This window comes from Falco cherrug, chromosome 4 (assembly GCF_023634085.1).
Source record: "Falco cherrug isolate bFalChe1 chromosome 4, bFalChe1.pri, whole genome shotgun sequence".
Classification (NCBI taxonomy): Eukaryota; Metazoa; Chordata; class Aves; order Falconiformes; family Falconidae; genus Falco; species Falco cherrug.
In genome coordinates, this window is record NC_073700.1 from 33,710,962 (window position 1) to 33,734,997 (window position 24,036).

The window sequence follows — 24,036 nt, forward strand, 5'->3', positions numbered from 1 at the left end:
ATACTGTATTGCAGCAGTAGTCAGCCAGGGATTATGGGGGGCTTTTGAAAACCAATGGTTTAAAACCAAGGGCTTAAGAGGCTTATGAATAGGTTTGCTAATTACTAACAAATTATTTCTGGTTCTACTACTCCCAGCCTCTGTCATTTTAGTGATAAATACTTCAGGCTGATTATGGATTGCAGAAAAACATTTCTTTGTTTACTGGGTCCACTTCAGGTTTGTTGCCTCTGCTTTTCTTGTGGCTTTCCCCTGCCTGTCAGGGTAGGGGGAGTTCAGTGCAGCATGCTTACTCCATTAATTGACTATTGCATATTCCTGGTCTTTCATCTATGTATGAAACTGAATACTGCTTGTCCTCTTAATAGTCATCATTAAAGCAAAATCTTCAGTGATGAACTAATATTGAATTTCCTGAATCTCCCATTGTTGTGTTATGTTCCTGTTGAACTTTGCAGCCACTTTCCTTTTTGAAATGCTTATCAGATGCTTTTGTTCATGACTGATTTCATTCGGTTATTTTCAAAAAAATCCATGTTATGCCAAAATCTGCAGTATGTGCATCTCTTTACAGAGCCTAAGACACTTCTTTTCATGTAACCTGGTGTTGTGGTTTGTCTATCCAACAACTCGGTACCATGCAGCCACCTGCTCCCCACTGCTCCTAGTGGGATGGGGAGGAGAACTGGGGGATGGGGGAAGGTAACAGCTGTGGACTGAGATAAGAACAGTTTAATAATGGAAATAACTGTAATGAAGAGGAGAGAGAGAAGAATAAAACCCAAAGGGCAACTTCCCCCCCCCCTCCCTTAAATGATGCACAATGCTGGTGCTCACTACCTGCTGACTGATGCCCAGCCAGTGTCTGAGCAGTGATGGTGGCCCCCAGCCATCTCCCCCCAGTTTATGTACTGAGCATAGTGTTCTGTGGGATGGAATAGCCCTTTGGGGTGCCCCGGTCCTGGCTCTGCTCCCTCAGAGCTTCTTGGGCACCTGCTCACTGGCAGAGCATGGGAAACAAAGGTTCCTGACTCTGTGTAAGCACTACTGACACACTGATGGTTCAGTCGTTACTATCAACATTATTTTCATACAAAATCCAAACCACAGCACTATACCAGCAAATAAGAAGATAATTACCTCTATCCTAGCTGAAACCAGGACACCTGGCATGAAAGGCGTTGCACTCAGAACTTCAGCAGGGCAATAAGTGCTTTTTTTAAAAGGTCAGTGTATGTTCTTAAAATGTCACTGTGGTTGTTCATTGCAGCTTTCAGTACAGACCAGGACAGCAATATCTGTAGGTAGAACAGTCCATTTGGAGTGAGGCAGTGTCAGCCATGCAATTATGCTCTTTATTTTGTATTCTGTATGCACTGTCAAGGGAATGAGGCATGGAAATACAACTATATGTGGCAGAATGAAAAGAGATGAGTGCTCTGCACTGTGACTGTAGCACTCTTGGGTCAAACTTTGTCTGGCAACTTGGTGTGAACAGGGAGGGTGATAATCACCACTCCAGCTCCATGTGCTCTGAGCATGTAGGGCTTCAGGTCAAGTCAGTGGACAGACTCTGCTGATGCTTGTTGTCCTGTGTTGTACATAAATAGTACAGGGCAGGGGGCTCACCTGCCACAGCCCCTGCTTCATGTAACAGCGTTATCAACAAGCTATTTCTAATAAAACAGGTTTCAGGGTACATTTTCTAAATACCAATGTGGATTTTATGCAAGGAGAGCATGGAGTACTGAGAGTAATCATTATGAAGGCTTTATGCTGTTGTTAATCACAGTTACAGTGCCAACAGTAGTACAATGAAACTGTCAATTTCACATTAGAACTGTTGGAGCAACTAGCTCTTACTTTCTATTAGCCTGGTAGGCGTTAGGGTTGAGGTGATTACTTAGGCTATTATCCAGCAAACCACCTACTGGACTTAAGTCCTGTTGACTTAGCACTTGAATGGAATATGAAGTATTTCTGCAAAAGCTCAAAAAGTGGTGCTTGATGAAGAGAGTTTATGTATATGACAGCACATTGTACTTAAGTGTACAGGCTCTTGGCTTTTCTGAGCCAAACAAGGCTGATATTCTTAATGTTCCCCCTTCTCCGTTTTACTCAAGTGTAGGAAGAGATCAGTGCATGTTCAGGCGGAGAAGTCTTTGTTTCTTATTGCTGGATAGAGTTTGAACCTCTGCTCTGGGCAGTTGGAATTTACTAAATAACATTGTTGGCTGTCCCGTGAATACTTGGAAATGCTAGCTAACGCTCCCATAAATTGACACATAGCTTGCTTGTATGAATCTGGAGATTTGCTTTAGTGAGGGTGTTTAAAACACCTCACTTTAATAAGTGTAGGTAAGAGCTCTACTCTTGCTCTGACCTCTCTCTTGTATTAAGCTTACTAGCTGGGGAGGTGACACACAGTGACAGCCATCCAGGTTGTTCTTGCCTGGTTCCTGGCCCTGGCTAACCCTGTCTGCTTAGGGGAAGGCTGTCTGGCATGGCATATGAGAGGAGATCTGTCACTAGCTCCTGGGAGGATTAACTCCATAGTTCCCCCAGGCTGGTGTTGTGCTCTATTTGTGGATACCATAGGGGAAGTTTGAGTGAAGACTCATGTAACTCATTTAAAGGAAGGAATTATTTCTCTCTCTCTGTAAATAATTTAACTTGGAGCCCAGCCATGTGCATTCCTTCTCCCTTCCTGTAAGAGCTGAGCTCTGGTCTTTCTCAGTCCCCTGTTGAACTGTGGAATCTTTAAGCTCACTTTACAAATACAAGGGATTCCCTTACTGCATTCAGGCCTGATGTCCCTCTGCTGGTCCATGTGGGATGGCCGTGTGTGGATGAGGGTGCAGTGAGAGGAGGCATAGGAGAAGAGCTATCAAACCTGTTGCATATGGGGTCAGCTTGGGGTCTCTGCAGCTTTGAGCTCAGGCAGCTGCTGCAGGAACTGTGGCAAAAGTTGGTGGTTCTAAAGCTCCTTGGAGAGACAGGATGGTTGGGGTCCCCTAGGAGGTAGGGGTTAGGGCTGCAGGAGTGGCTGACAACTGGTGTACTGTTATGTCTGAAGTGAGGGCCAGCGAGCCTGATCCTTGGGGCTGGGGAGGCTGGGGATCCATTGGGAATAGCGCTACTGGGGTGGGAAAGGCTCCTGCTGCTTCCCTGCTAGGCTGGTGTTGTTCTGCAGGGAGCCGAGACAGTGGCTGAGAAAACAGAACCTTAGCACCATCTTCCTAGTCTCCCTTACCACTTAGCTCTACTGCAGTGTTTAATAATTTAAAGAAAAAAACCACAACACAAACCACAGATGACCAAACAACCTACACCCTCATTTGAGGGATGGCCTTACTGGTGCCAACAAAAACACCTGGTTTATGCTGACCCAGTCCTATTTCTTTAGTGTATCCCTGTACAAAACCGTGCTAATGTGGTGATGGCACAGCGCTGAGAGCAGCTCTTACTAAAAAGATATGGTGAGAAGCTTTGAAAAGACAGTGACTGATAAACATGCAAAGGTCAGGGCAGCAGGAGTGCATCTGCTCCATCATTCCCTGCTGGTGGCTGAGAGCTGACAGCTTTAGCTCCTGGTAAGTGCTAATGACAGAATGAACTACATGATGAAAAATCAATTTAAAATGCAGAAGGATATGGTTTGTGTGGGGCCAGACTCTGAGCTGAAATAAATGTACTTGTTTCCGTGTATCCTGGATTTATTAGGCAATGCCTGCTCCCTTCAGCAAAAAATGAGGGTCTGAAGGAAATTCAGGGGAAAGGATTAGTCGTTCAGCTGTGTAACCATATATGAGCTGTGGTCTAAAGCTTTTGGGTGTTGTCACTGGAGACAGGTGTGAGGGTTTTATTGCTCTGTCTTTGGAAGTGCCTCCTGAAAAGCTACTGGAGGCAGTCTTGTCTCTGGGATTGCTGGCTATGGGGTTTTGTAGTAGTTTGCAGAATTAATGTGCCATTAAAATTAATGGCTCCTGGAAATCTAAAGAGATGAAGATAAAGATCCCCCATGTTGCAGAGTGCATATAAATAATCATAGGTATGTATGTTTATTTGCAGTGTTGATGTTTAGTTACTTTATAAGAGCAGGAACAAATCAAGCTAGTGAGGAAGTAACTTAAATTTTAATAGGTTAAAGTAGGTTGTATGTTCTAGTAACTGAGTATTCTTGATTAAGAATTTGGTCTGGCCTTCATAGTATCTTGAAGTACAAAAGCATCCTTTAAGCAGCTTTAATTTGATTTACTGTGGAGGCAAATGTTCTTTTAAAATAAAAGTGTTTAGAACCTGTGTTTTCATCTGTTTATCTGGATGTAGGTGCCTTCTATTAGTAGAATAATAGTGGTTTGAAAGTAAAGCCCAGTGATTCTGGCTGCCATGTGCAGCAGAGAGGTTTGCCTGTCAGAGAATGGATGCTCTGTGGTTGCTGCTGTCAAGTCCTTTCAAAATTGCCTAAGATGGGCACATGGGAACTGAGCCACCTACGATCAGGTTAAAAACCTGAGCAATATGCTTCAAGATGTGTATTTACTAAAAGCTTGCTGGCAGCTGAGGAAATACCACAATGATACACACACATGACATGCTGCAAACGGTAAGAAACTGTTCTGTTATTTCTCAAAATGTAGGTAGGATCTAATCATTACTTCCCACTGCAAAGCCACTTGGTGACTTAGAAGCAGTTACTGTTTAACTTGGGTTTCTGTTGTCCCCTAGATGGTATGGAACTGTCTGAGTGAGAATAAATCAGTCTGATTGCTTTTAATGTAAACATTTTGGAATGCTTGCTGGGCTTCTTGACAACTGCTGATTCTGGAAAATGGGTAGTTTTGTTGGCTTTAAAATGACAGAAAATGATTCATGAAGACATGATTGTCCTAGTTTTTTAAAACCATGGTAAAGTGTGTTACGTTCCTAAGCCATATTTCAAGAAAAAAATCCAGAATGGTCCAAATTCCTTCTTAGTGAGCTTAAAGCAAGAAATTAATTAGAAAATTATGAAGTTGAAAATGGTGGCAGTGTCTTAGCTTTGGGCAGTGGGTTGCTGCTTGTCGGGGGTTTTACAGCAAAATATTATGTGGGGTAATTAATAAAAGGCTTGAAAGATCTTTATCTCCCTCTGGGGAGAATATAATTAATAGCTGTCGGGGAAGATATAAATAAGGAAACACTGCTAAACAGGGCTTCTGCCCAAATGCTGCCACAGCCTTGACTCCTGGCCAAGTAAAGATCTGTTCCAGAGGAGATGTAGTGTGGTGCTCACCTGCCTGCCACCAACTCTTTCCTCAGGCAAGAGGAGTGGCTGGCTTGTAGAGGCACACCTGAAATCCTGTGGGTCTTGATACCTACCAGAGATGGACACCAAATGCAGCAGTGGCTGTCCTGACCCAATTGCATCCTCTCACATGCTTTTGCTCCCATTTGGGGAAGCCAGCCCTGCAGTAGATGGCCTTCCACAAACACCGAGCCACCTCTGGAAATTTTGGCCCAGCAAGATATAAAGGGGTTCAGACAACTGTTGGCAAACCCCAGGCCAACAGCCACATTGTAGGCATAGTGGAAAAGCAGAGTGGGGCCGTGGTGAGCTGGGCCACTTGCAGGATGTGGAAAGGTGCCCAGCAGATGAAGGTGACGCAAATGGCAGTTGCTGTATGGGTCAGCCTCTTTGCTCGAGCCCTCATGCATCTGTGGCCCATCAGTGCTTCTGAGGACCTGGCCATCTTGAGCAGGATCCTCCTGTAAGCCACTGTGATGAAGCCAAAGGGATGGCAAAGACCTGGAAGAACTGGTAGAGAGTGTACCAATGAATGTTCCTCTGGGGGTCTGGCAGATGAATCCCACAGCCTAGTAGACCTCCAGGCAAAGGGATGAGCTGAGCATACATCCAAGCAGGTGTAATGCTGAGGATGGAGAGGACCCAGGGTGCACAGGTGACAAGGATTGCCACAGGGGGGGCTTCCTGAAGCAAGTGGAGGTGAAGGGGTAGATGGTGGCCAGGTAGCAGTCAATGGACATAGTGGTGAGGATATAGGTGCTGGTGAACTGGTTGTTGGCATCCAGGGAAGTGATGATTTGCACATTGTCTCCCCAAAGCACCAGGCTCTGCTCCCCAGCAGCTGGTGGATGAGGAAGGGCAGATACCTTCATTATCAGCCTCTCCATGGTGTATCTGGGATGCTACTGCTAGGGCCAGATTTAAGACTGTACAGATAACCAGGCTGTTACCAATAATGCCCACAGACAGATGATACCAAACAGGGTGGGCAGGATGAAGCTGCCATAGCTCATGCTGGGGTCAGGGTCACCTGCAGAGACTGGTGTGGGCAGGAAAAACCTGTGCCAGGACCACTGGTGAGGATATGCCTTGGGGATATTCTGGCTTCTAACAGATAGTGAGTGCTCTGAATGCAAGTAACAGATTTCTCAGGCACATGAAAGTGCTTTGTGTGTGTGGCTGTGGCTAGCTGCATGCAGGCGCTTTCTCAGCAGCTTTCATAAATGTTTACATAAAACATGTATCTAATCAAATGTGCACACACTCATTTTTCATGTGTATGAACACACCTTAACAGAAGGGAAGAGCACCGATGTGTGTGTCATTCCATGTTATGTGTATATACACAATTTCAAATGCATACTTACATATGAGTATGTTTTGATACATGTATTCATATCTGATACATATGTTGATCGATTATGGATAATATCCACGTTCAGGCTTTCTACAAACCTGTTTCACATAAGTGATTTTTCTTCCCTCCTGCCTGTGCTTTTATAGCTTTCATACTAATGTATATTTTCACTTACCTGTTTATTGCACTTACCAGGTAGAGAAAAGTTTTGAACAGCCTTGGAGCTGTTGGGGACGCAGCTATTCAAGCTCTGGGATTTGTTTTAAAATCCATCCTTCAGGAAAAATTGGTCCCCAGCAGCAGCTTGAAGAATCTTCCATGTTGTAAGAAAAAAGGCTGCCGATTCCTTGGAGCTCTGTGGAGCTGCTCAAAGCCACTGCTCCGAGCATCATCAGCAGCTGTTAATGCAGGTTAAAAAGCAGCTCTTCTGCTCCCTGCACCACCACCCGGCAGAGATGCTAGGATGTAATAAGGCAGTGCCTGTTGCCGAGCTGGCAGTGGAGTGCTGGAAATACATTTGCAGGGAGAGCAGAATTTCATTTTAGTGCTTCAGGCAGTGATCAGGATTCACTAATAGACTAAGCAATGAACTTGTACTCTGGAGAGGCAAACGGGGTCTGGAAGTAAATAAAATCCTTTAAACAAAATGATAGATACCCAGCATTGAGAGCACGCTTTGGTTTTAGGGTCTAATTGAGTATAAACAGTTCAATAGAATTCTGCAAAGAACCATGTTAACTTGAAGTCAAGATTGCAGCAAGATTTGTGAGCTTAGATTGGGGTTAATCTGTTTTAATTCTGAAGCAAGATCATGTTACAAGTGAAAAGGTACAAGCTGTGTGAATAAGTATGCAGAAAGCTAGAGTTTTTCTGGCCTGGTAAGTTGCAACATGGGTGATAAAAAGCATTGTTATTTCCCTCCTGTGAAGTGCCTTTTCCATTCCTATTCATTTGGAGGTTTCAAGCACAGTAATAGTTATGCATGTTTCATTTCAGGTAGACTGATAGAAGAGAACAGGAGATAAACATGGGATTTATTTTGAAGGTGTATTTCAAATTACAGCAACTCAGCAGTAAAAAAGGCAAACAACTGGAAATGTGAAGTAAATGAGGTGGTGGTTGTGTTATAATCCATTCATGCTAACCTCTGCCTTATTTCCCTCAAAACCACTAGTCCTCTTAGCAGCCTGTAAACTCCTAGACTGAAGGTATTACTGCCCAGAAAAAGTAACATTAGATTCAAACTGTATCCTGATGGTGGGGGGGCCGTAGCCTGGTGAGAGGCAGGGAGGCTTCTGTAACGGCTAGAATGCTATTTCAAGGCTCACTTTTTGCTAGCTGTAAGGATTTCTAGCACTTAGAAACAGTTATTTCAGTACTGCACAACTCTTAGAGCAGGCACTGGTCCATTTGCACAAGGGGTAATGTATTCCATTTATCAGCCAGTGCAAAAAACCTCCTTCACCTCAACACCCCCAACATGCTACCTTGTTGGAGTTTCTTCACTTGCAACCAGCAGTATTTTTCAGGTTTTTTGCAGTCCAGTGTATGCACTGGGGAATTTGGTGTTAGGTTGGATTACCTACAGCTGCAATGTGCATCACTCTACAGCACCATGCAATTATGAACAGTATTCTGTCCCCCACCACTGACCCTCACCTGCTGTAAACTGGCAGAGCTCTACTGTAATTGACAGCAGCTGCAGATTTCATCCTGAAGTGGGGATACTGGCAATGTAACAACCACAAAAAAAAGTATATATATTCATGAAAAAACCTTTGTTCTACCTTGCAGATAGATATCTCCAGGCTGTATGTCATGTAAAGTTATTACAGCACTAGCTTTTGTTACAAGGGAAGTAGAGAAAGTACTGTTTCTGTTTGTTGGTGGCTTTTTTTCGTCTTACTGCTTGTATACTACTACCACCACACAGAAGTTAAAAAGTCTGGGATAAAGCCTTGAAGCAAGTGAAAAAATATTGTCTTGGTAAATTATGAAAGAGATCTCCTGTTATGGTCTCCATTCTGTAAATCCTTCACATTTAACTGTAATATAGTAAATACTCAAGCCCTTTATGAATTAGCATCAGGTCCTGTCTGTCTTCTGCAGACAGTAACACTGATTAGGACTAAGGATGATTTTACTCCACTGCTGAAGTGTAGTGCCAGCTTATCACTACAGCTGGAAGTGTTACCACCCATACTGTGCAGAACACATTATGGCTCAGATAAACTTTGACTCCATGTTGGAGCCAAACAGTGTGTTGGTTCACGCAAAACCGGAGTATTACACTAGTTCAGCCCTTAGGATTCTGCATGTCCTTTACAGGCATGAGAAGGTGAGTAATCTGTAGTTTGTGGCTCAGCATTACTGGCCAGCCAAAATACTTTAACAGAGAAGAATTCAGTTCCAAATGGAGCCTTCCTAGAAGTAGATCTGGAAGAGGTTTTACTGTAGGCTAAGCAAGAGTAACGACAACCTGGTTAAACAAACAGCACTTTAAGAAAGCATCTAACTTTATTAGTTTAATAATGCTCAACAATAATATGGCATTTGCAAAAATGAAAAGTTTAAATGACATACAACTGAGTTACAACTGAGAAGCAAAACAGGCAATTAAATACTTAACATGAAAAAATGCAAGACCTAACTGCATACCATACCATTGATGTGATGAGGCAATAGGAAGAAGGAAAATATCCCTTCAGAACAATGCAACATTTTAAGGTATATAATATAAAAGCTTATACTATGACCTAACAGATGATAAACCCCAGCTTTCCTCATATAATAAATACAAAGCATTAGCATGGTGTGCTCATACTATTTTAACAAAGGCTGTTAAGGCTTAAAAATACTTTTTACCTTTCAAAACACATTTCTCGTGTTCTGAACTTTGACACTTATGTATCAAAATGACCAACTGCTGCATACAAATTTCAAAAGATAGTACATCCAGAACTCCAGCAACAAATGGGAAGTCAAATATTTACCTACCCTTTCTCTCAATTGTCACTGACTTAACAGTAGCAGTTATTACATCCCTTTACCAAATTCTGTGGAACGTTCCATCATGCACATAGACTTAATATTGCAACACACTGCTGCTTAATGGTTATTCTTAATATTAGTTTTACATTGCCAATATAAGATGCCTATTGATTTTTTCAGTTCCCATAAGGAATGCGCAAAGGCTGAATGCTCGATGAGTAAATAATTACATAGCAAAGGTCAGAAGAGTAAGGTTAAGTGCTTATGAGGGAAGTGTGGAAAAACCCACTTATTCATTCTTTCCATTATTGGCAGAAAGATCCAAGACAGAAGGACTCTTCTGTGGCAAACTTCCATTAACTTCTTGCTTCCTTATCTGACCCCTGTCAGAAGGAAAGAATGGTTTTACAGCGTGTTCTTCCATAAGATTATAGTCTTTTAACTTTTTGCTCAAAAAAGGTGAGCAGTGTGAGATGTAAACCTGTCTGAGACTTGTGGAACATCTGCTGCAGGTCTACTTGAGCTTCTCTCAAAAGACACAGGAACATAAAAAGACCAGATATTACCTGTTTTAACACCAAAGCTGTAAGTTAATATGGCTGATCTGTAGGTTGGGTTGCATATTCAGATATGCTATGGAAAAAAGAAGTCTTTTCTGGAATCGGTGGGCAATATTACAGATGTGATGGCATGCCCTGGACAAGTGGTATGAAGTCCTGAAACAAATGCAAGCACACTGGGCCTTGCGCCATCATCTTGTCATCTTGACAATACCACAGGCTCCACAGGCAATTCTGTGTGTCCTTGAGAGCTGTGCAGGAAGCACAGCTGTGATGAAGGAGCAGACTAGGAGGGAGCAGCTGCAATTTTTCTTATTGCTCTTCTCTGTGCTTAAAAAGCCATAATCGTTATTCATTCCCTGGTAGATATTTAAAGGGACAACAGGTGGCACTCCAGCACAACCTGCTAGCGCCTGTTACTCCCAGACAGACGCTTGGTAAAAGCTTGGCTCCGGTAATGCTGCCGAAACAGGCCTCCAAGCCTAAAGCACTGGGAGATACCACTGGCAAGCTGCACGCGTGCAGCATCCGGCAAACCCTGTAACTTCTATTTTGGTCACATTGTCCCTTTAACTACCTCTCTGCCTATCCCAAATCTACAACTAATTTTGGTCCGTTACTCTACAAATGCAGGTAAGCAGAGATAGCTGGGTCGCCATACAGAAAGAATGGCAAAAGGTTCATCCTCTAAGCAAAGTCCAGTGTTTAGGAACGTTTTAATGACATTTAAAGCAACAAATACTCTGAGTGAGACAAAGGTGTATTTTATTGCTTGATGTCATGTTGTGTTAGCACATGCCCATTTAAAGACTATTTACATTTCCTCTTTCCTAAATAGGAAAGAGTGCACGTATTAATTCTCAATAAAATATGTATTGATGACTAGACATTTATATGCTACACATTAAGCCACCAGGGTAGCCAAAGATGCTCTAGCATTCAAGAAATGTTTATATAACTAAGCAACAGTGGCTCACTTAAAATAAATGAAATAATAAATGCAATAGTACTGTCGTGCAGTTTGAAATTCAGGCATGGATCAAGACATCAATACTCACCTTGACGCATACCAGTAGTTGACCAGAGTCGAAAGGACGACATAACAAACACTCAGTACTCCAGAAACGCCCAGTGAAAGTGCACCCAGGCCACACAGAACGCAAAGGAGAGCTATGCCACCTGTGGCTATTACAATACCTAATAAAAGAAAATCAGTTTGTTATTTACACAAATTTATATACAAATTAGAAGTGCTGACATTCTACCACAACCCCAACTTCAAACCATTTGGGAAAAACAGTCTCCTGCAATCAACTAGCTAGCCTCTATAAAAGCTATGCATGGTCAAGATAAATGGATTAGGTTTATCCTGGTGGTTGAGATTAGAAAGGGAAGTAGGAGTTCCCCCGTACAGACTACACCTAATCAGATTACTACTCTCCTATTGAGTTTCACTACTGCTGAAACCTGAGGACTACATCCAGAAATCCTCAATTGCTTGAACTGGGAACTCCAGAAGGAAGAAGAAGAAGAAAAAAAAAGACAACATGCCTTAAAACAGATTAAGTACATACATGCATGCATACAATACCTTCCATGACTATGACACCGATACAGGCCATTACGGCTGTTGTAACAACAAAAATCAGGAAAAATGCAACGGGAATAGCAGACAGTGCAATAAACACCAGGAGTGATAAGGCAACAAAAGGATGGTCATCTAAATATTGGCCAACACGAGAATTCATAAATGCAACAACCTGTGGATGAAAGAAAAACATTTCAGATTGTTTTCATCTCTTGTCATAGATAACTTAAAGATTACCGCTACTCAGTGAACTACAGGTAGCACCTTTTTGTAAGTCTGCAGCTCGAATAGAGGGCAGCTGTTGCCTCTAAATTTCAAAAGCATGAGGACTTACTGAAAATGTAGATAACTTTATAGCAAATATAATTCTACCAGCAACAGACACGTTTCTCTTGCACTTCCCATCCAGTCTTGCACAAATTAAAAAAAAACCCACAAACAAAAACAAACCACAAGCTGAAAACAAGTAAAAAATCCAAATTAATTTAGCTGCACAGATTTCAGTGGGGTCTCAACAACTATGACTTTGATCTAGAGAACTGTATTTGTTAAGAAAAAATCCTATAATATTTAGAAATTATTTTTCTTTTTTCCATGCCTCAGTAATATGTGCAACCTGTTCATTTCTTGAGCATAAGTACTGTGATACAGACATGCCCGCACTAAGTTGTTAGGAATTTAATGTTACTGGTAGAAAAAAAAAAAATTACCTTTTACAGAGGCAGTCACACCTATACGCTGAAATTTTACTGTAGTAAAGACACTTCCTTTCTCTTAAAAAAATATGCACTGTAGTTTTTGTTCTTTTTGTAGCAGCACAACCATTTCAATAAAATGCCACTCTATTATCTCAAATGCTTATACCAGTAAATAAAATAAATTGGGGTGTGGTATTTCAACAGTTATGAAAGGAGTAACTTTATGAATGTATTTTATAGGATTATAATCCAGACTGACATTTGAGTTGCTGTGGATGGACTGCACCACGGAGTGCCATTGCTTCTGCAGTTCTTGCATTTCTTTAGACATGTTGTAATCCTCAGCCACGACTGTGAATCTTCTGAACAACCAGTTCTCACTCAGCCATCCAATTCTCCTTAAAATTAAGGTACAATTAGTAACAGGCTCATAGAGAAGTTTTTTCGAAAACAAAATATGTCTTTTGCAAAAACAGAGAATGTAGATTTCAAGCGTTAATGGGATACACGGAGTCTAAAACATTACTTTTACAAAAGCGTACCTGGTGTAGGGGGACTGTGCCTGAAAACTCTTAGGAAACTCCCAAAGCCAAGGACCAAGATCCAAGGTGATTCCCACCTTCCCTTATAATACTAACCCCATATTTAACCGTATTTAACCATGAGGGTGCTGAATCACCATTAAGACCATCAATTCTGACTATCCACATGGACCATTTATTGCTACTAGTGCTGGCAGCTGGGAACACGTTACCGAGGGGTGTTTTTGTGCGTAGCCTTGCCTTCAGAAATGAAACCTCACCCTGGACAGCTTCAGAACTCCGTGTGAGACGGCAAAACGCGTTCAAATGCTCTGAAGATACAAACTGTGACAGTTTAAAGGCAACATCACCTCTGGCAACATCAGCCCTTCCCCCACGAAAATGCCACCTGCTGCTGCCGGCGGGGCTCTGCCAGTGGAAGGCCAGGACAAGCGTTCCGCTGGTACTGCTCCAGGGGCACGGTGTCAGCATTCCCGCTGGAGACGCCGCCTGTACACAGGGACCCTCCCTCGTTCGCACCGTGCTCCCACGCAGCCGTCCCTGGCGAGGGCCCGCCCGCCCCGTTACGGCCGGCACGGCACGGCACGGCACGGCACCGCGGCCTGCACCCCGCGCCGGACGCTGCACAGCGAGGGCAGGAGCCGCGCCACGGCCCCCCCGCCCCCCCCCCACCGGCGCTACACGCGGCCCTTGCGCTACCGGCGGCTCCCCGGGCAGCAGCGGCCGGCGCGGGCCGTAGCGCCGCGCACAGCGCGGGTCTCCCCAGCGAGCGGGGCGGGCGGAGGCCGCGCGGCACCGAAGCCCTGTGGCCGCGGGCCGGGCCGCGCTGCCCGCCCGAGCCGAGGGAGGTAAGGGGGACGCGGCTCCCGCTCCCGCCGGGCTGCGCGCCGCTGCTGGCGCCCGCCCTCCCGCTGCGACCGAGCGGCGGCCCGGGCTGACAGGCCGCCCCGCAGCCCCCGGCCAGGCGGAGCGGGGCGGCGCCGCTCCCCGCCCTCCCTCCCTCCCTCCGCCGGGCTGGGGACGTCCCTCTCACCTGCGGCCGCTGGCCGTCGGGCCGCAGCCCGCCTCGGCGCCTCGCCCTCCCGATGCGACGCCCAGCGCGGCCCGGGCTGGGCCTGCCGGGGTTGAGGGAAGCGCCGCCGCCCTCTCCCGCCGCCGTCTCCTCCCCGCGGGGGCCGGCGGCGCGGCGGGCAGGGCCGGGGAGGCTGAGGGGGGGAGCGGGCCGGGGCAGGGCACCCGTGAGGCGGCGCGGGCGGTGCGGCGGGGCACTTAGCGAGGATGGCGCCGGGAAGGTCTCCACAGGACACCCGGGGCTTTAGTGGCTTTTTAATCATTTCTCTTTGTGCCCTTCCGCGTCCCCCTTCCTGCCCTGCCCTTCAGCCCCCGGGCGCCGCCGCAGCAGCTCGGTGCTGGGTGCCCTCAGGGAGCGTCGCAGGGCCATGTGCGGTGAGGGGGACGCAGCCTCGAGCCGTGGAGAACTTGGGAGGGGACATGCGGACGCCTGGGTGCTCCCCGGGGAAGCATAGGGGAGCAGGCCGCTGGGGGTGCCGCAGGCCAAGGTGGCAGGGGGCTGCGGGTGGCTTCGGGGTGCCACCGCGCTTCGAGCTGCACCTGAGGGCCCGCGTGGCCGGCATCACCCAGACAGGCGGCTCTAAGCCCACTGTCCCCCGCAGAGGGGCTGCTGCCTGCCGAGCCGGGGCTGCGAAGGAGCAGCCTTCCATGAGCTGTGACTGAGGCACTTGGGCCGTGAGGCGTCGTGGGACAGCAGCAGTGAAAGGCTTCAGTGGTGTCCCCCCTGCCCCCAGTTACCTGTCCCCACGTGTTTCCACCCAGCCCTGCCACCACCACAGGTGTTTGCGTGGCCGTGTGGCATGGCAGACCTGTGCGCCACGGGAGGAGTAATGGCTTTGAAGATTCAGCTGGGTTGTCAGCCAGATGGGTGCGTCCTGTGGTGTCCCAGCATTTGGCTGGGGCTGTCCCCCTTGGAAGTGGCGCTGGATGAGGTGTGTGGCATGAGGGTTCAGCCTGGCCCATTCCAGAGGCGGCGTGATGGTGTTACATGCCAGTGTGAAGCTTCACTGAATTCCTGCGTTTGGCTACACAGAATTTTTCACGCTGTAAATTACAGTCAGAAATCAGTAAAATATTTGTGTGTCTTGTGACTGCTTTAATCACTCTTTTTGATTGATGCCACTCAGAGTATTGCAAAACTGAACGTGAATGGTTTAATGATCGTTTTTAAAGAGAACAAAATCAATAGCCTGTTTAATTTGGTGTGTGCTGGTCTTCCACTATAAAGAGAGGTTTTATAAAGCCTGAGGTTTTTAACCTATCAGTCCGTCAGAGCTCTGTGCCTTTGAGGTGCTGGTTTCAGTGAGCTCTTCAGATACAAGGGGCTATGTGGAAAGCAGGAGTAAAAGAGCGATTTCCATATTAATGCAGATTTAGATCATGGGTTCTAAAAGCCCAGCACATGATACCTGCAACAAGAGGATGGTGAGGGCAAGTTTATTTTGCTTGAACTGTTGAAGTGTTTGTATCATACTATTGAAGTGCCTTGTGTATTGATATGCCTAGTAGACTAGTGTATGTAAAGTTCAATTTCAGTGTGTTGATTTTGTATGCATTTTTAAAAGGGGTGTGACAGTGATAATGGCACTATGAAGTTCAATGGCTCCACCGAGTTTAGAAGTATATTGAAAGTTAAAAATTTGTGGTTGTTCTGGAGACAAGCCATAGCTGCAGTTTTGGAGGTAGTCTTGTACAACTTAGTTCCTGCTATGCATAATTATTTCTTTGCTAAACATTCACATATAATCTCTTTATGTATGAAATAACTGTTTTTAATGCTTCCCAAGCAACACAAGTTAATTTATTTAACTTCAGAGGGCATGCATATATAAGCATCCAAGTTGTGCATGGAGGGACAGTAGTTACTAAAACTGTTGCTTAATCGAGCTTGTCTTCATGCCAGCATCAGCTCGAATTAGCAGGAAAATACTCAGGTTGCAAACCAGCACCGAAGTATTTGGAAAGTTACTGCACACTAGCCAAACAACTGTCAACTCCAGCATGAGCAGCAGTGGTTCTGTACCCCACGCTGCTGCCTTGTGTTTAAAGAGCAGCTCAGTTTATAGCAGCAGCTTTCATGTGTGGCCAGGCAGGAACAATGTTCCACTTGTAGTTGGTATTAGGTCAAGATACAAGGAAAACGGTGCTGTTAACTTGGGTATCAGCCATTCTCACAGTTTACAGAAAATGGGATGAAAATTAGCATCCAGAGATGTTGGGAAAGAGTTTAAGTTAAAATGGAAGTCTCACTATGTTGGCAGAAAATGTACAAGGCATCTCTTGAGGGTCGGTATAAGGAGACTGCACGAGATTTCATGTTGGATGGTAATAAATCCCATTTCTGAAGAAATTTGGTAGAGGACTCTTTCAGGACATAGTGATGACTGTGAGTGGGAGGCAGATGTGTACAAGCTGACTTAGAGGAATTGTGGCTACAAGTATCCCACCTGCTGTCTGCGGATCTTCAGGGAGTTTGAGTCACAATGGTGGAAAAGTGGTGGAGATGTTTGAGTTCAAGATTTGGAATATTAAATAATTACCCCCCACCCCCACCCCCCTTCTTCCTTAGTAAATTTGGGTTTATATAGCCTTTATTGCTCTGGGATCTCCCTTGCTGTGTGCAATGTTTTCATACAAATGTCAGAATATCTCAGATGTCTTAGGACTATGTTTTCAGTAGCTTTCAGAGGTAAAATGAACCTGTACAGTTGCTCATTGGTTCCACAATTGAATCTCCCTGACCACAGCTTGGCAAAACACTGCACTGAAAGGGGCTGTTTTCTCTCTGCAGGGGGAAGAGAGGGAGGAGGGAATTCCTGTCTCCAGGCTCCTTCAGCTATGCTGTAACTGGGGCAACGAAGCTGAGGACTGAAAGGCAGAGTGTCGGAGAAGTTCACCAAGCTGCAACAGGCAGGGGGACTGGTAACAAGGGCGCCTGCAGGTAGTACCTGCTCTTACCTTGCTCGCTTGTGCACTTCGTGGATGTGTAAGGCATGCTGGTCATCTCTCTCTTTTCCCATTCCTTTTGACGTGTGCTTATTTGTCATGGCAATTAATGTATGGCTCATCTGCTGTAAACCATAATTAGGGGCCCAGAGGCCCTGGGGCATTAGGAGAGAACAGGTAGTGGGGAAGAAACAGTTTTTTTGAGAATGGGAAAAGCAGGATGGAAACAATCTTACTTGAAAGACATCTGGAGAGGGTTTGAAAGATTAAGGTGAAAAGTGAGCTTGAAGAGGAATGGAGAAAAAGGGATTGTGTGGTTTGGAGGGGAAGAAAGCTTAGTGTTGTAAACAAGGAAGGGGAGAGCTGAGATTTTTCTTCTTCCTGGCAGCTGGGATAGGAAGCTGATTGTTTTGACACCTTCTGTAGCATCTGAAATGATCTCTAATTCTGTTCCAGTGCATGTAACGACAAGTGTGCTTGTATTGACAGGGAGGACCAAAAACTTCTAAGCAAACAAAAAACCCAAAGCAGAATGAAGCCAACACAGAGCCCGGGGCTCCTGAGGGTAAGTTTTTTCAGCAGTGACTGTGAAAGTTCAATAACTTTTTCAAAACTTCAGATGAAATTGGCCATTACTGGTGGCTAGTGGTTTGACATTGGAAGAACTCTTACTTGAATACAGTTGTTCTTGTTGAATATTCTTTGGACCTAAGCCTTTATAATATACTTATTACTAAGAATCCCTTTAGTCAAGCATTTAACTTTTTGAAATACAAAAAAAAAAAAATAAACCAAGAGCCATTTTAGAATGAACAATGGCTTTCTTAATAACCCTTGTACCTTTAAGAATGAACAAATCTCCTAATAAACTGCATTTTGAAAGTACCCTAAGGCCCAATCCTTTAGTCATTAATCAAGAGCAATTGATGCTGTCTTTAGTGAAATATCCTTGGCAGTGATAATGTCTTGATTTCTGTGTGTCTGTGTGCAGACATGCTGGGGAATACCAAGGAGGTAAATCAGATCAGTCTGTCCTCAATTTTTATTTCTGAATGGGCTGGCCTGTACTTTGGTATTGAGGAGGGCACAATTTTGTCTGCTGGAAAACTAGGTTTGAGCTGCCTACTTTTCCAGTTCATATATCAGAAAGCAATAATCACATGCTAAAAATGTAATAACAATTATGTAAACAATTATTTGTTATTCAAACATAATTATATTGAGTAGTAACTTCCTCTTTCATGTTGATTTAATTCACTCGCATTCAGATGCCACATACTTCCACCTCCTTTTTCTGATAGTGCCGCTATGTATTTGGGAATTTGTTTCTCAAGAATCTCCTAAACAAATTTGGGGTTTTTTGGAGCTCAGAGGAAACTAGGGGTGAGGTTTTGGCCTGTACTAAGGAAAGGTGCTGTTCAAAAACATCTTGAAGCACTTGTGAGGCTAAATAATTCTGAGAAAATGTCATTAGAGAACTTCGTACTGGGTCCTGGAAGGCCACCTCAAAGTATTGTCATCTTGAGGAAGTGGAACATAGCTCTTAGATGTATTAGGCATTCTGACATTTGTATTAAAACATTTTGCAGAGTCCTTGTGAGCAATCTGTTCTTTCAGTGGCATCCTGGCAATATAGCTTCTTCTGGAACTTGGACTGTTTCACTGTCAATTTGGCAGTCTGGTGGGCTTTCATGTTTTAACATCCAGTGTTTATTTTAGTATAAGTAAAAATAATTTAAATAATTTGATTTGTTTTCAGTGATACAAAAATGTTGGTTTTTTTTTTTAATTCTGACATATATTGCTGATTAGAAGTTTTATCAAATGACTACAAAGAACAGTGCCATCTGAAAACCTGTTTTCATGAGGAACCCACTCCACAGAATGTCCATTTCCTTAAAACTGGAAAAGTTGCAATATGTAATTTTCAATGAAAATGGAAAGTCTTTGTTCTTTCTGAATGAATCTTTTTCAGAAGAGTGTATTTCATAAATGTCTTTGAAGTTGTTTTTCATTTCTCTGTAGTCACAGAACAATTCTGTGTATAACGTGAGTCATGCAAAACGGTTACCGGAGTTACCGCCCCTACCTGCTTCTGCTTCAGCTGCACCTTCAGAATTGTATCAGGTATGTGTGCTCTCCCCTTGCATCAGGGTATGCACTAAATTATATGTGCTAGCGTGATTTTAGGCATCTTACGCCTTTGGCAGTTGAAGTAAAGACAGGAAAAATAATTTAAATTACTAAGTTAAAGTACTAAGCAGATTGTCAGGTCCTTCAGTAGAGCTGCTTTTATTTAGAAAAGTGTCATTACAACTTCTGTTATAATTTGGACATTAAACATTGGCAGTTTAAATCTGTTCTTTTGAATTTATAGTTAATTATTTGCTGTTAAATTTTGGGTTAAATATTTTGATTATTCAAAAAGCCATACAAGTACTCCTACTGAAGCACCGTGTAAAATTATTCTTATACATGTGTGGAGCATCAGGATCTGAAAATAGATTGGGGGTCAAATGACTCTTGAGTCAGAGTTATTGATCTTTAACCCAGTTCTAGCTCTAAAAAGACTCTTTAAATTACTGTGCTGTGTAAAACTACTGCTTTTTTTTTTTTTTTCTCCAATTTCAGCTTGTTGTTAAGAGGAGCTGTTACCCTCCTTTGATGCAACGAGCGTCATGGACTTTGGCAGCTCCATTCAAAGAACAGAGTTACTACCGAAGCCCGAGTGACTCCATAGCTAATAACTATACTCTTACTGCACGGGATTTAAAATTGAAAAATGTGCACAAATTAAAGTCCTCTTCAATGACAGGGACGTCACTGGGTTCAGCAGAGCAGAGAACAGCCTCACCGTGTATCCGTATTTGAATGTGTTTATAAGTTTAGCCTTGCTTGTTCTATACCTTTTTATGTCTAATTGCTTATCTGTTAAAGCATCATCCTTGGGAAAATCGCTTATCCCTAATAAAAGCTTATGAGCTTATCACTTCAGGGTCAGCATAGACAAATTGCCAAAAGCGTGAATAACTGTAATAAAGGTAAGGCCAATATATGATTAATTAGTTAAGTTCGTCCCTTCAAATAATCACATGCAATTATTTGGAGGGAATTGTTTGCAAAGCAGGAAATGAACGAAATACAGGTTGGTTCTTACTTTTGCTAAGTAAAAGTTAGTACTAACAGGAAAACAGAAACAAGTTAGATGTGCACCCCTGTTATGTCCATATTCGTAAATCTTGCATAGCAAAACAAGATGGGTGACAGGCATTAAAATCTTTCCCTGAGGATCAAATCTAAGAAATGTTGCTTAATACACTGTTTACATCTAAACCATGTAATTGATGTTACTGGTTAGTAAACTGTGCATGTATATGTAAATACTACAATGTGAGATATTATATGCTGTTGATTCAACATGTTGATTCTATATACTGTCAGTCTGCATGTGAGTATACTCATGCTGCATAGTTGCTTTGCTTCCCTGAAGTGTTAGAAATTGTTTCATTTCCCTGGGATAGATGAGACTTAATAGTTTCAATATCTGCATAGTCCCCTTGTATGCTATTTAAGAAAGGTTTGGTTGTGTTCATTGGATCTCTAACAGTTTTTTTACATACGCCTGGTTCTTCTACTCTGTGTATATCTCCAGTACATGGGTGGGATGTGGGAAGCAGGTCATGGTGCTTTTCTTGGTGAAGAGGCATGATGTGTTAATTTTGTTAAAAGACCTGTTTATTTGTTTGTACTCTGTACAAATTTTTGTACAAAGTACAAAATAGTAGTTTGTACTTTGCAAATTTTTCATGTGCAGTATATTTGGTGGAACTATACATCTTATAGGAGTGCTTTTTTCTTTATTCAAGATAGAAAGTCCCAGCGCAGAAAATATGGTTTGTGCAGGGAGGTCAGTAAGCACTGAAGTCTTCAGCATGAGCTAAATGCTGTCATAGTCCCAGAATCAGCAAGTTTATTTAACAGATGATTTTAGTGTCTTGCTAAACGCTAGGTCAAAACTAAAGGCTTCCTTGTAACATTGTAGTTTTCTGTTACTTCATTATCTGATTGATTGTGTTAGCTCTGGTTTTCACCAGTCTGAAGTAATACATTACTTGAAAAATATTCCAGTATGTGATTTTCTTAACTGGTGCATAAAGCTTCGAAAGAATTTGATCCTTCTAGGAAAAAGCTCAAACTTACACAAAGAAGTCAATGGAATTCTGATAGGTATGTACTGTAATGTTCTAAAGATACAGAATATTACAATCAGTCTAGATATCTGAGTTGTGATTTAATATTTCTTTTTACTTGGATGCTATGTTAAGCATCCAAGCATGAAATGTTAAGTCTCTGCAAAAAAATGTATGTGCATCAAGACTGAAATTCTGTGGTGTTTGAAGTGACAGCAGCTTTTAACTACTTCTTTGTGGCAGGACAAATTTCAGTCTTTGGCATGGTAAAGGAAACATCTTGCTTTCATAATTACTGACTTAAGAACTCAAGAGTTTAGTTGGTAGAGATACAGATTGCAGAAATGAAGTCTCAGTTTTGCTGTGAGGGTTTAAATACTTTCTAATGCTTCTAGAGTTGTGTCAAATTGAGTGCTCTGCTGTAGTAAATATTTCTTTTTATTTTCTTTGTGCTTGTGTTCTTCATCAGTAAAACAAGGAAATAATCCTCTCTGGAAGTGCTATGATACTAACTTTTTTACTCCTTGTTAAGATAACATGGTGATGAATACTAGAAAAAAAACAAAAGGGATATTTAGATTTTCTTCAACTAAGGACTTGATAATGTGAAGTAGATCAAGTATGGAGCCAAAAGCTTGTTGACTGAGTATTGTTCATTCTGAGCAATGTGGACAAAAGTCCTATAGAAAACAGCCTATAACCATGAAAAAGAAGTCTGTAGTGTAACACTTACGCAAATGAGCAAATTTGAACTTTTGGCTTAAATTGTTAAGATTTTGGTAAGATAATCACCTGAAAATAGGTGGAGATCTTGGGCAATCTGAATAATAGTGCTGGTAGGTCTAGGGTCTGATGAAATTGCTTATAAGGTACTGCCTGTCAGATGTTACAGATGTTACAATTTTACTGAGGTTTTTTATGAGTGATTGAAATACTTCATAGGTCATACTTGTCCTCAGTGCAGTGTAAGTGGTTTATATAATACTCATCATTTGTTCATATTGATTTAAGAATCCATTACTGCTGCTTTATTCCCTAAACTTATATTCCTTTTTCAGAAGTACACCAACTTTGTTAAACAGTTTGGATCCCATTTCACTCTGTGCATCTGCTCATACGCCAGAATTACACGTCATACATTATACAGACAACCAACCATTGACCCCAGAAGAACAATTTGTTGTTATGCACTTACATGAGAAGGAGATAAGTAAGCGAGAAAAGCCACCTTCAGGAAATGATTTAGAGGTATTTATAGAATTTCTTTTAAAGATAAAAGTAGTAATCATCTGCAGTATATGTAGATATATATAGGGCAGTACATGAGGTTTAGAAGTTGTAAATATTCAATATATCAAACTGCTGTTAAATATTGTCTACACCTTGCCCATTTGTTTCTACCTGCTTAGTCTTGGTTTTTGTTCTAATGAGTTTGCGCGTAGAAGTATCTTCCCAAATTCTTAACCTCTCACATTGTTGGCTAGTACTTCAGAGATCAGTATATGCTGCACTCAGTTCTGTTGGTATATATGTGTACATCAAAACAGAAGTATTGCAAAAATGTCGGGCATTGACAGTGGTTTACAAAGAACCAAGAGATATCCAAATCCATTATATTCAAGCACCTTTCAATTGCGGAAAAGGTTCAAGTGATAGAAAAGCTAAAAATACTTTGTAGTAATTCATTATCTGTCAGAAGATGCATACAGTAAATATATTATTTTGAACATTATTTTTTAGAGGTACTGTTACTACATATATAATGGAGTGCAGGAAGACATGCTGGCACCTCAGGATAAGGAAGTGATGAATGTAATTTTAAAGCATATTCCAACTCACATTATTGCTAACCCAAACCTGGAGAATTTACTTGCAAGTTTAAAAGAAGAGGTTAAGGCAGACTATCGTATCAGCCTCATGAAAGCCATTGGTAAGACTCAGAATCTCTTAGTAATTCAGAGTATGTAGACATTCACTGCCCTTTGAAAGCAAGTCTACTTTCTGTTCTTGGCACCCCTTTGGGGTTAGTAGAACTGCAATAGATACCTGAGAGAATGTAATCTGTGATCGTGCTAGATAACATTCCAGTTTCAACAAATACCTGTTTGCTAGACCCTACATCCCATCACTTAGCTACAGAAGTTAGAAATTACTATAGTTCTGGGTGCATAGAATCATTTTGTCCATACGCACACCATTTCCCATTCCTAATTCAAATCCAAATCACATTCAAAATGCATAATTCTGCATCACCTCATCAGATGTATAAAGGTGATTGATCAAATGATGGTTGACAAGGACTGATCATCTTAATTTGCAGCAAAAAAAATTAGATAAGAAATTAGAAATAGATCGTGACTATAAAGATCGTGAAGCACTGCAACAGATTATTCATTGATGAATGTGCTTTGATTCATTGATGAATGTTGCTTTGGAGTGCGTGATAGACAAATATAGTCAACAACACTGTAAGTATAGTTGATCCTGATGTGGGGAGAGGATAAACTAGGCTATTTTAACAGATACTTCCCAGACAAACTTTTTTGTATTCTGCAGTAGGTCAGTGATACACATTAACAGCCAAATTAATCTGTGTCATAACTGCTGAAGTCAATGTTACGCTGGGTTCGTTTCACAAGTTCAAAGAATTTCATTTAAGACATTACAGGATTAAGGAAAATTAGATGACACATTAATGTGCATGATTATATTGCTCATGTTCAACACATAGAAGATCATCATATATAAATAAATACAAAAGAATGTCATAATCCTTGAAATTCAGTAATGCCTCTCTAAAAGTGAA

At 42.5% G+C, this 24,036-nt stretch overlaps 3 protein-coding genes across 5 annotated transcripts in view; 1 reads left to right on the top strand and 2 right to left on the bottom strand.

Moving 5' to 3' along the window:
• Positions 1–5,271: 5,271 nt before the first annotated feature.
• Positions 5,272–6,300, bottom strand: LOC106631383 (melanin-concentrating hormone receptor 1-like). Its single transcript, XM_055706614.1, is given in 7 exon segments — positions 5,272–5,588; positions 5,591–5,779; positions 5,782–5,965; positions 5,968–6,086; positions 6,089–6,151; positions 6,193–6,249; positions 6,252–6,300. Coding segments are annotated over 7 exon segments (978 nt in total).
• Positions 6,301–9,154: 2,854 nt separating this feature from the next.
• LDAF1 (lipid droplet assembly factor 1) lies at positions 9,155–14,218 on the bottom strand. Of its 3 annotated transcripts, XM_055709760.1 has the most exons (6): positions 14,057–14,145; positions 13,284–13,347; positions 12,741–12,879; positions 11,787–11,955; positions 11,254–11,392; positions 9,155–10,018 (listed from the first exon to the last, which is right to left on the bottom strand). In XM_055709760.1, exons 3-6 carry the CDS (start codon positions 12,810–12,812, stop codon positions 9,925–9,927), a joined length of 474 nt encoding a protein of 157 aa, XP_055565735.1. In that variant the 5' UTR covers positions 12,813–12,879; positions 13,284–13,347; positions 14,057–14,145; the 3' UTR covers positions 9,155–9,924. The 3 variants fall into 3 exon arrangements, with proteins under 3 accessions (XP_055565735.1, XP_055565736.1, XP_005442550.1); XM_055709761.1 differs by lacking the exon at positions 13,284–13,347 and having other exon boundaries at positions 14,057–14,218; XM_005442493.3 differs by lacking the exon at positions 14,057–14,145 and having other exon boundaries at positions 13,236–13,347.
• A 2,460-nt stretch (positions 14,219–16,678) lies between these two features.
• DNAH3 (dynein axonemal heavy chain 3) overlaps positions 16,679–24,036 on the top strand; it is a 66,990-nt gene continuing 59,632 nt past the window's right edge. Inside the window, exons 1-7 of the mRNA XM_055709346.1 lie at positions 16,679–17,035; positions 17,497–17,605; positions 19,066–19,167; positions 19,672–19,897; positions 21,198–21,267; positions 22,289–22,478; positions 22,971–23,160. Of these exons, the coding sequence (XP_055565321.1) occupies positions 17,573–17,605; positions 19,066–19,167; positions 19,672–19,897; positions 21,198–21,267; positions 22,289–22,478; positions 22,971–23,160 (811 nt within the window). The 5' untranslated portion in view covers positions 16,679–17,035; positions 17,497–17,572. The remainder of the gene's footprint in view (positions 17,036–17,496; positions 17,606–19,065; positions 19,168–19,671; positions 19,898–21,197; positions 21,268–22,288; positions 22,479–22,970; positions 23,161–24,036) is intronic.

Excerpts from the sequence above, each read along its gene's own strand:
- LDAF1 (XM_055709761.1), bottom strand. The coding sequence starts at position 12,812 with ATGTCTAAAGAAATGCAAGAACTGCAGAAGCAATGGCACTCCGTGGTG. Across the intron at positions 11,956-12,740 it reads CCATCCACAGCAACTCAAAT|GTTGTTGCATTTATGAATTC; the intron begins GTCAGTCTGGAT and ends TTTCATCCACAG. Across the intron at positions 11,393-11,786 it reads CGGTGTCATAGTCATGGAAG|GTATTGTAATAGCCACAGGT; the intron begins GTATTGTATGCA and ends TTCTTTTATTAG.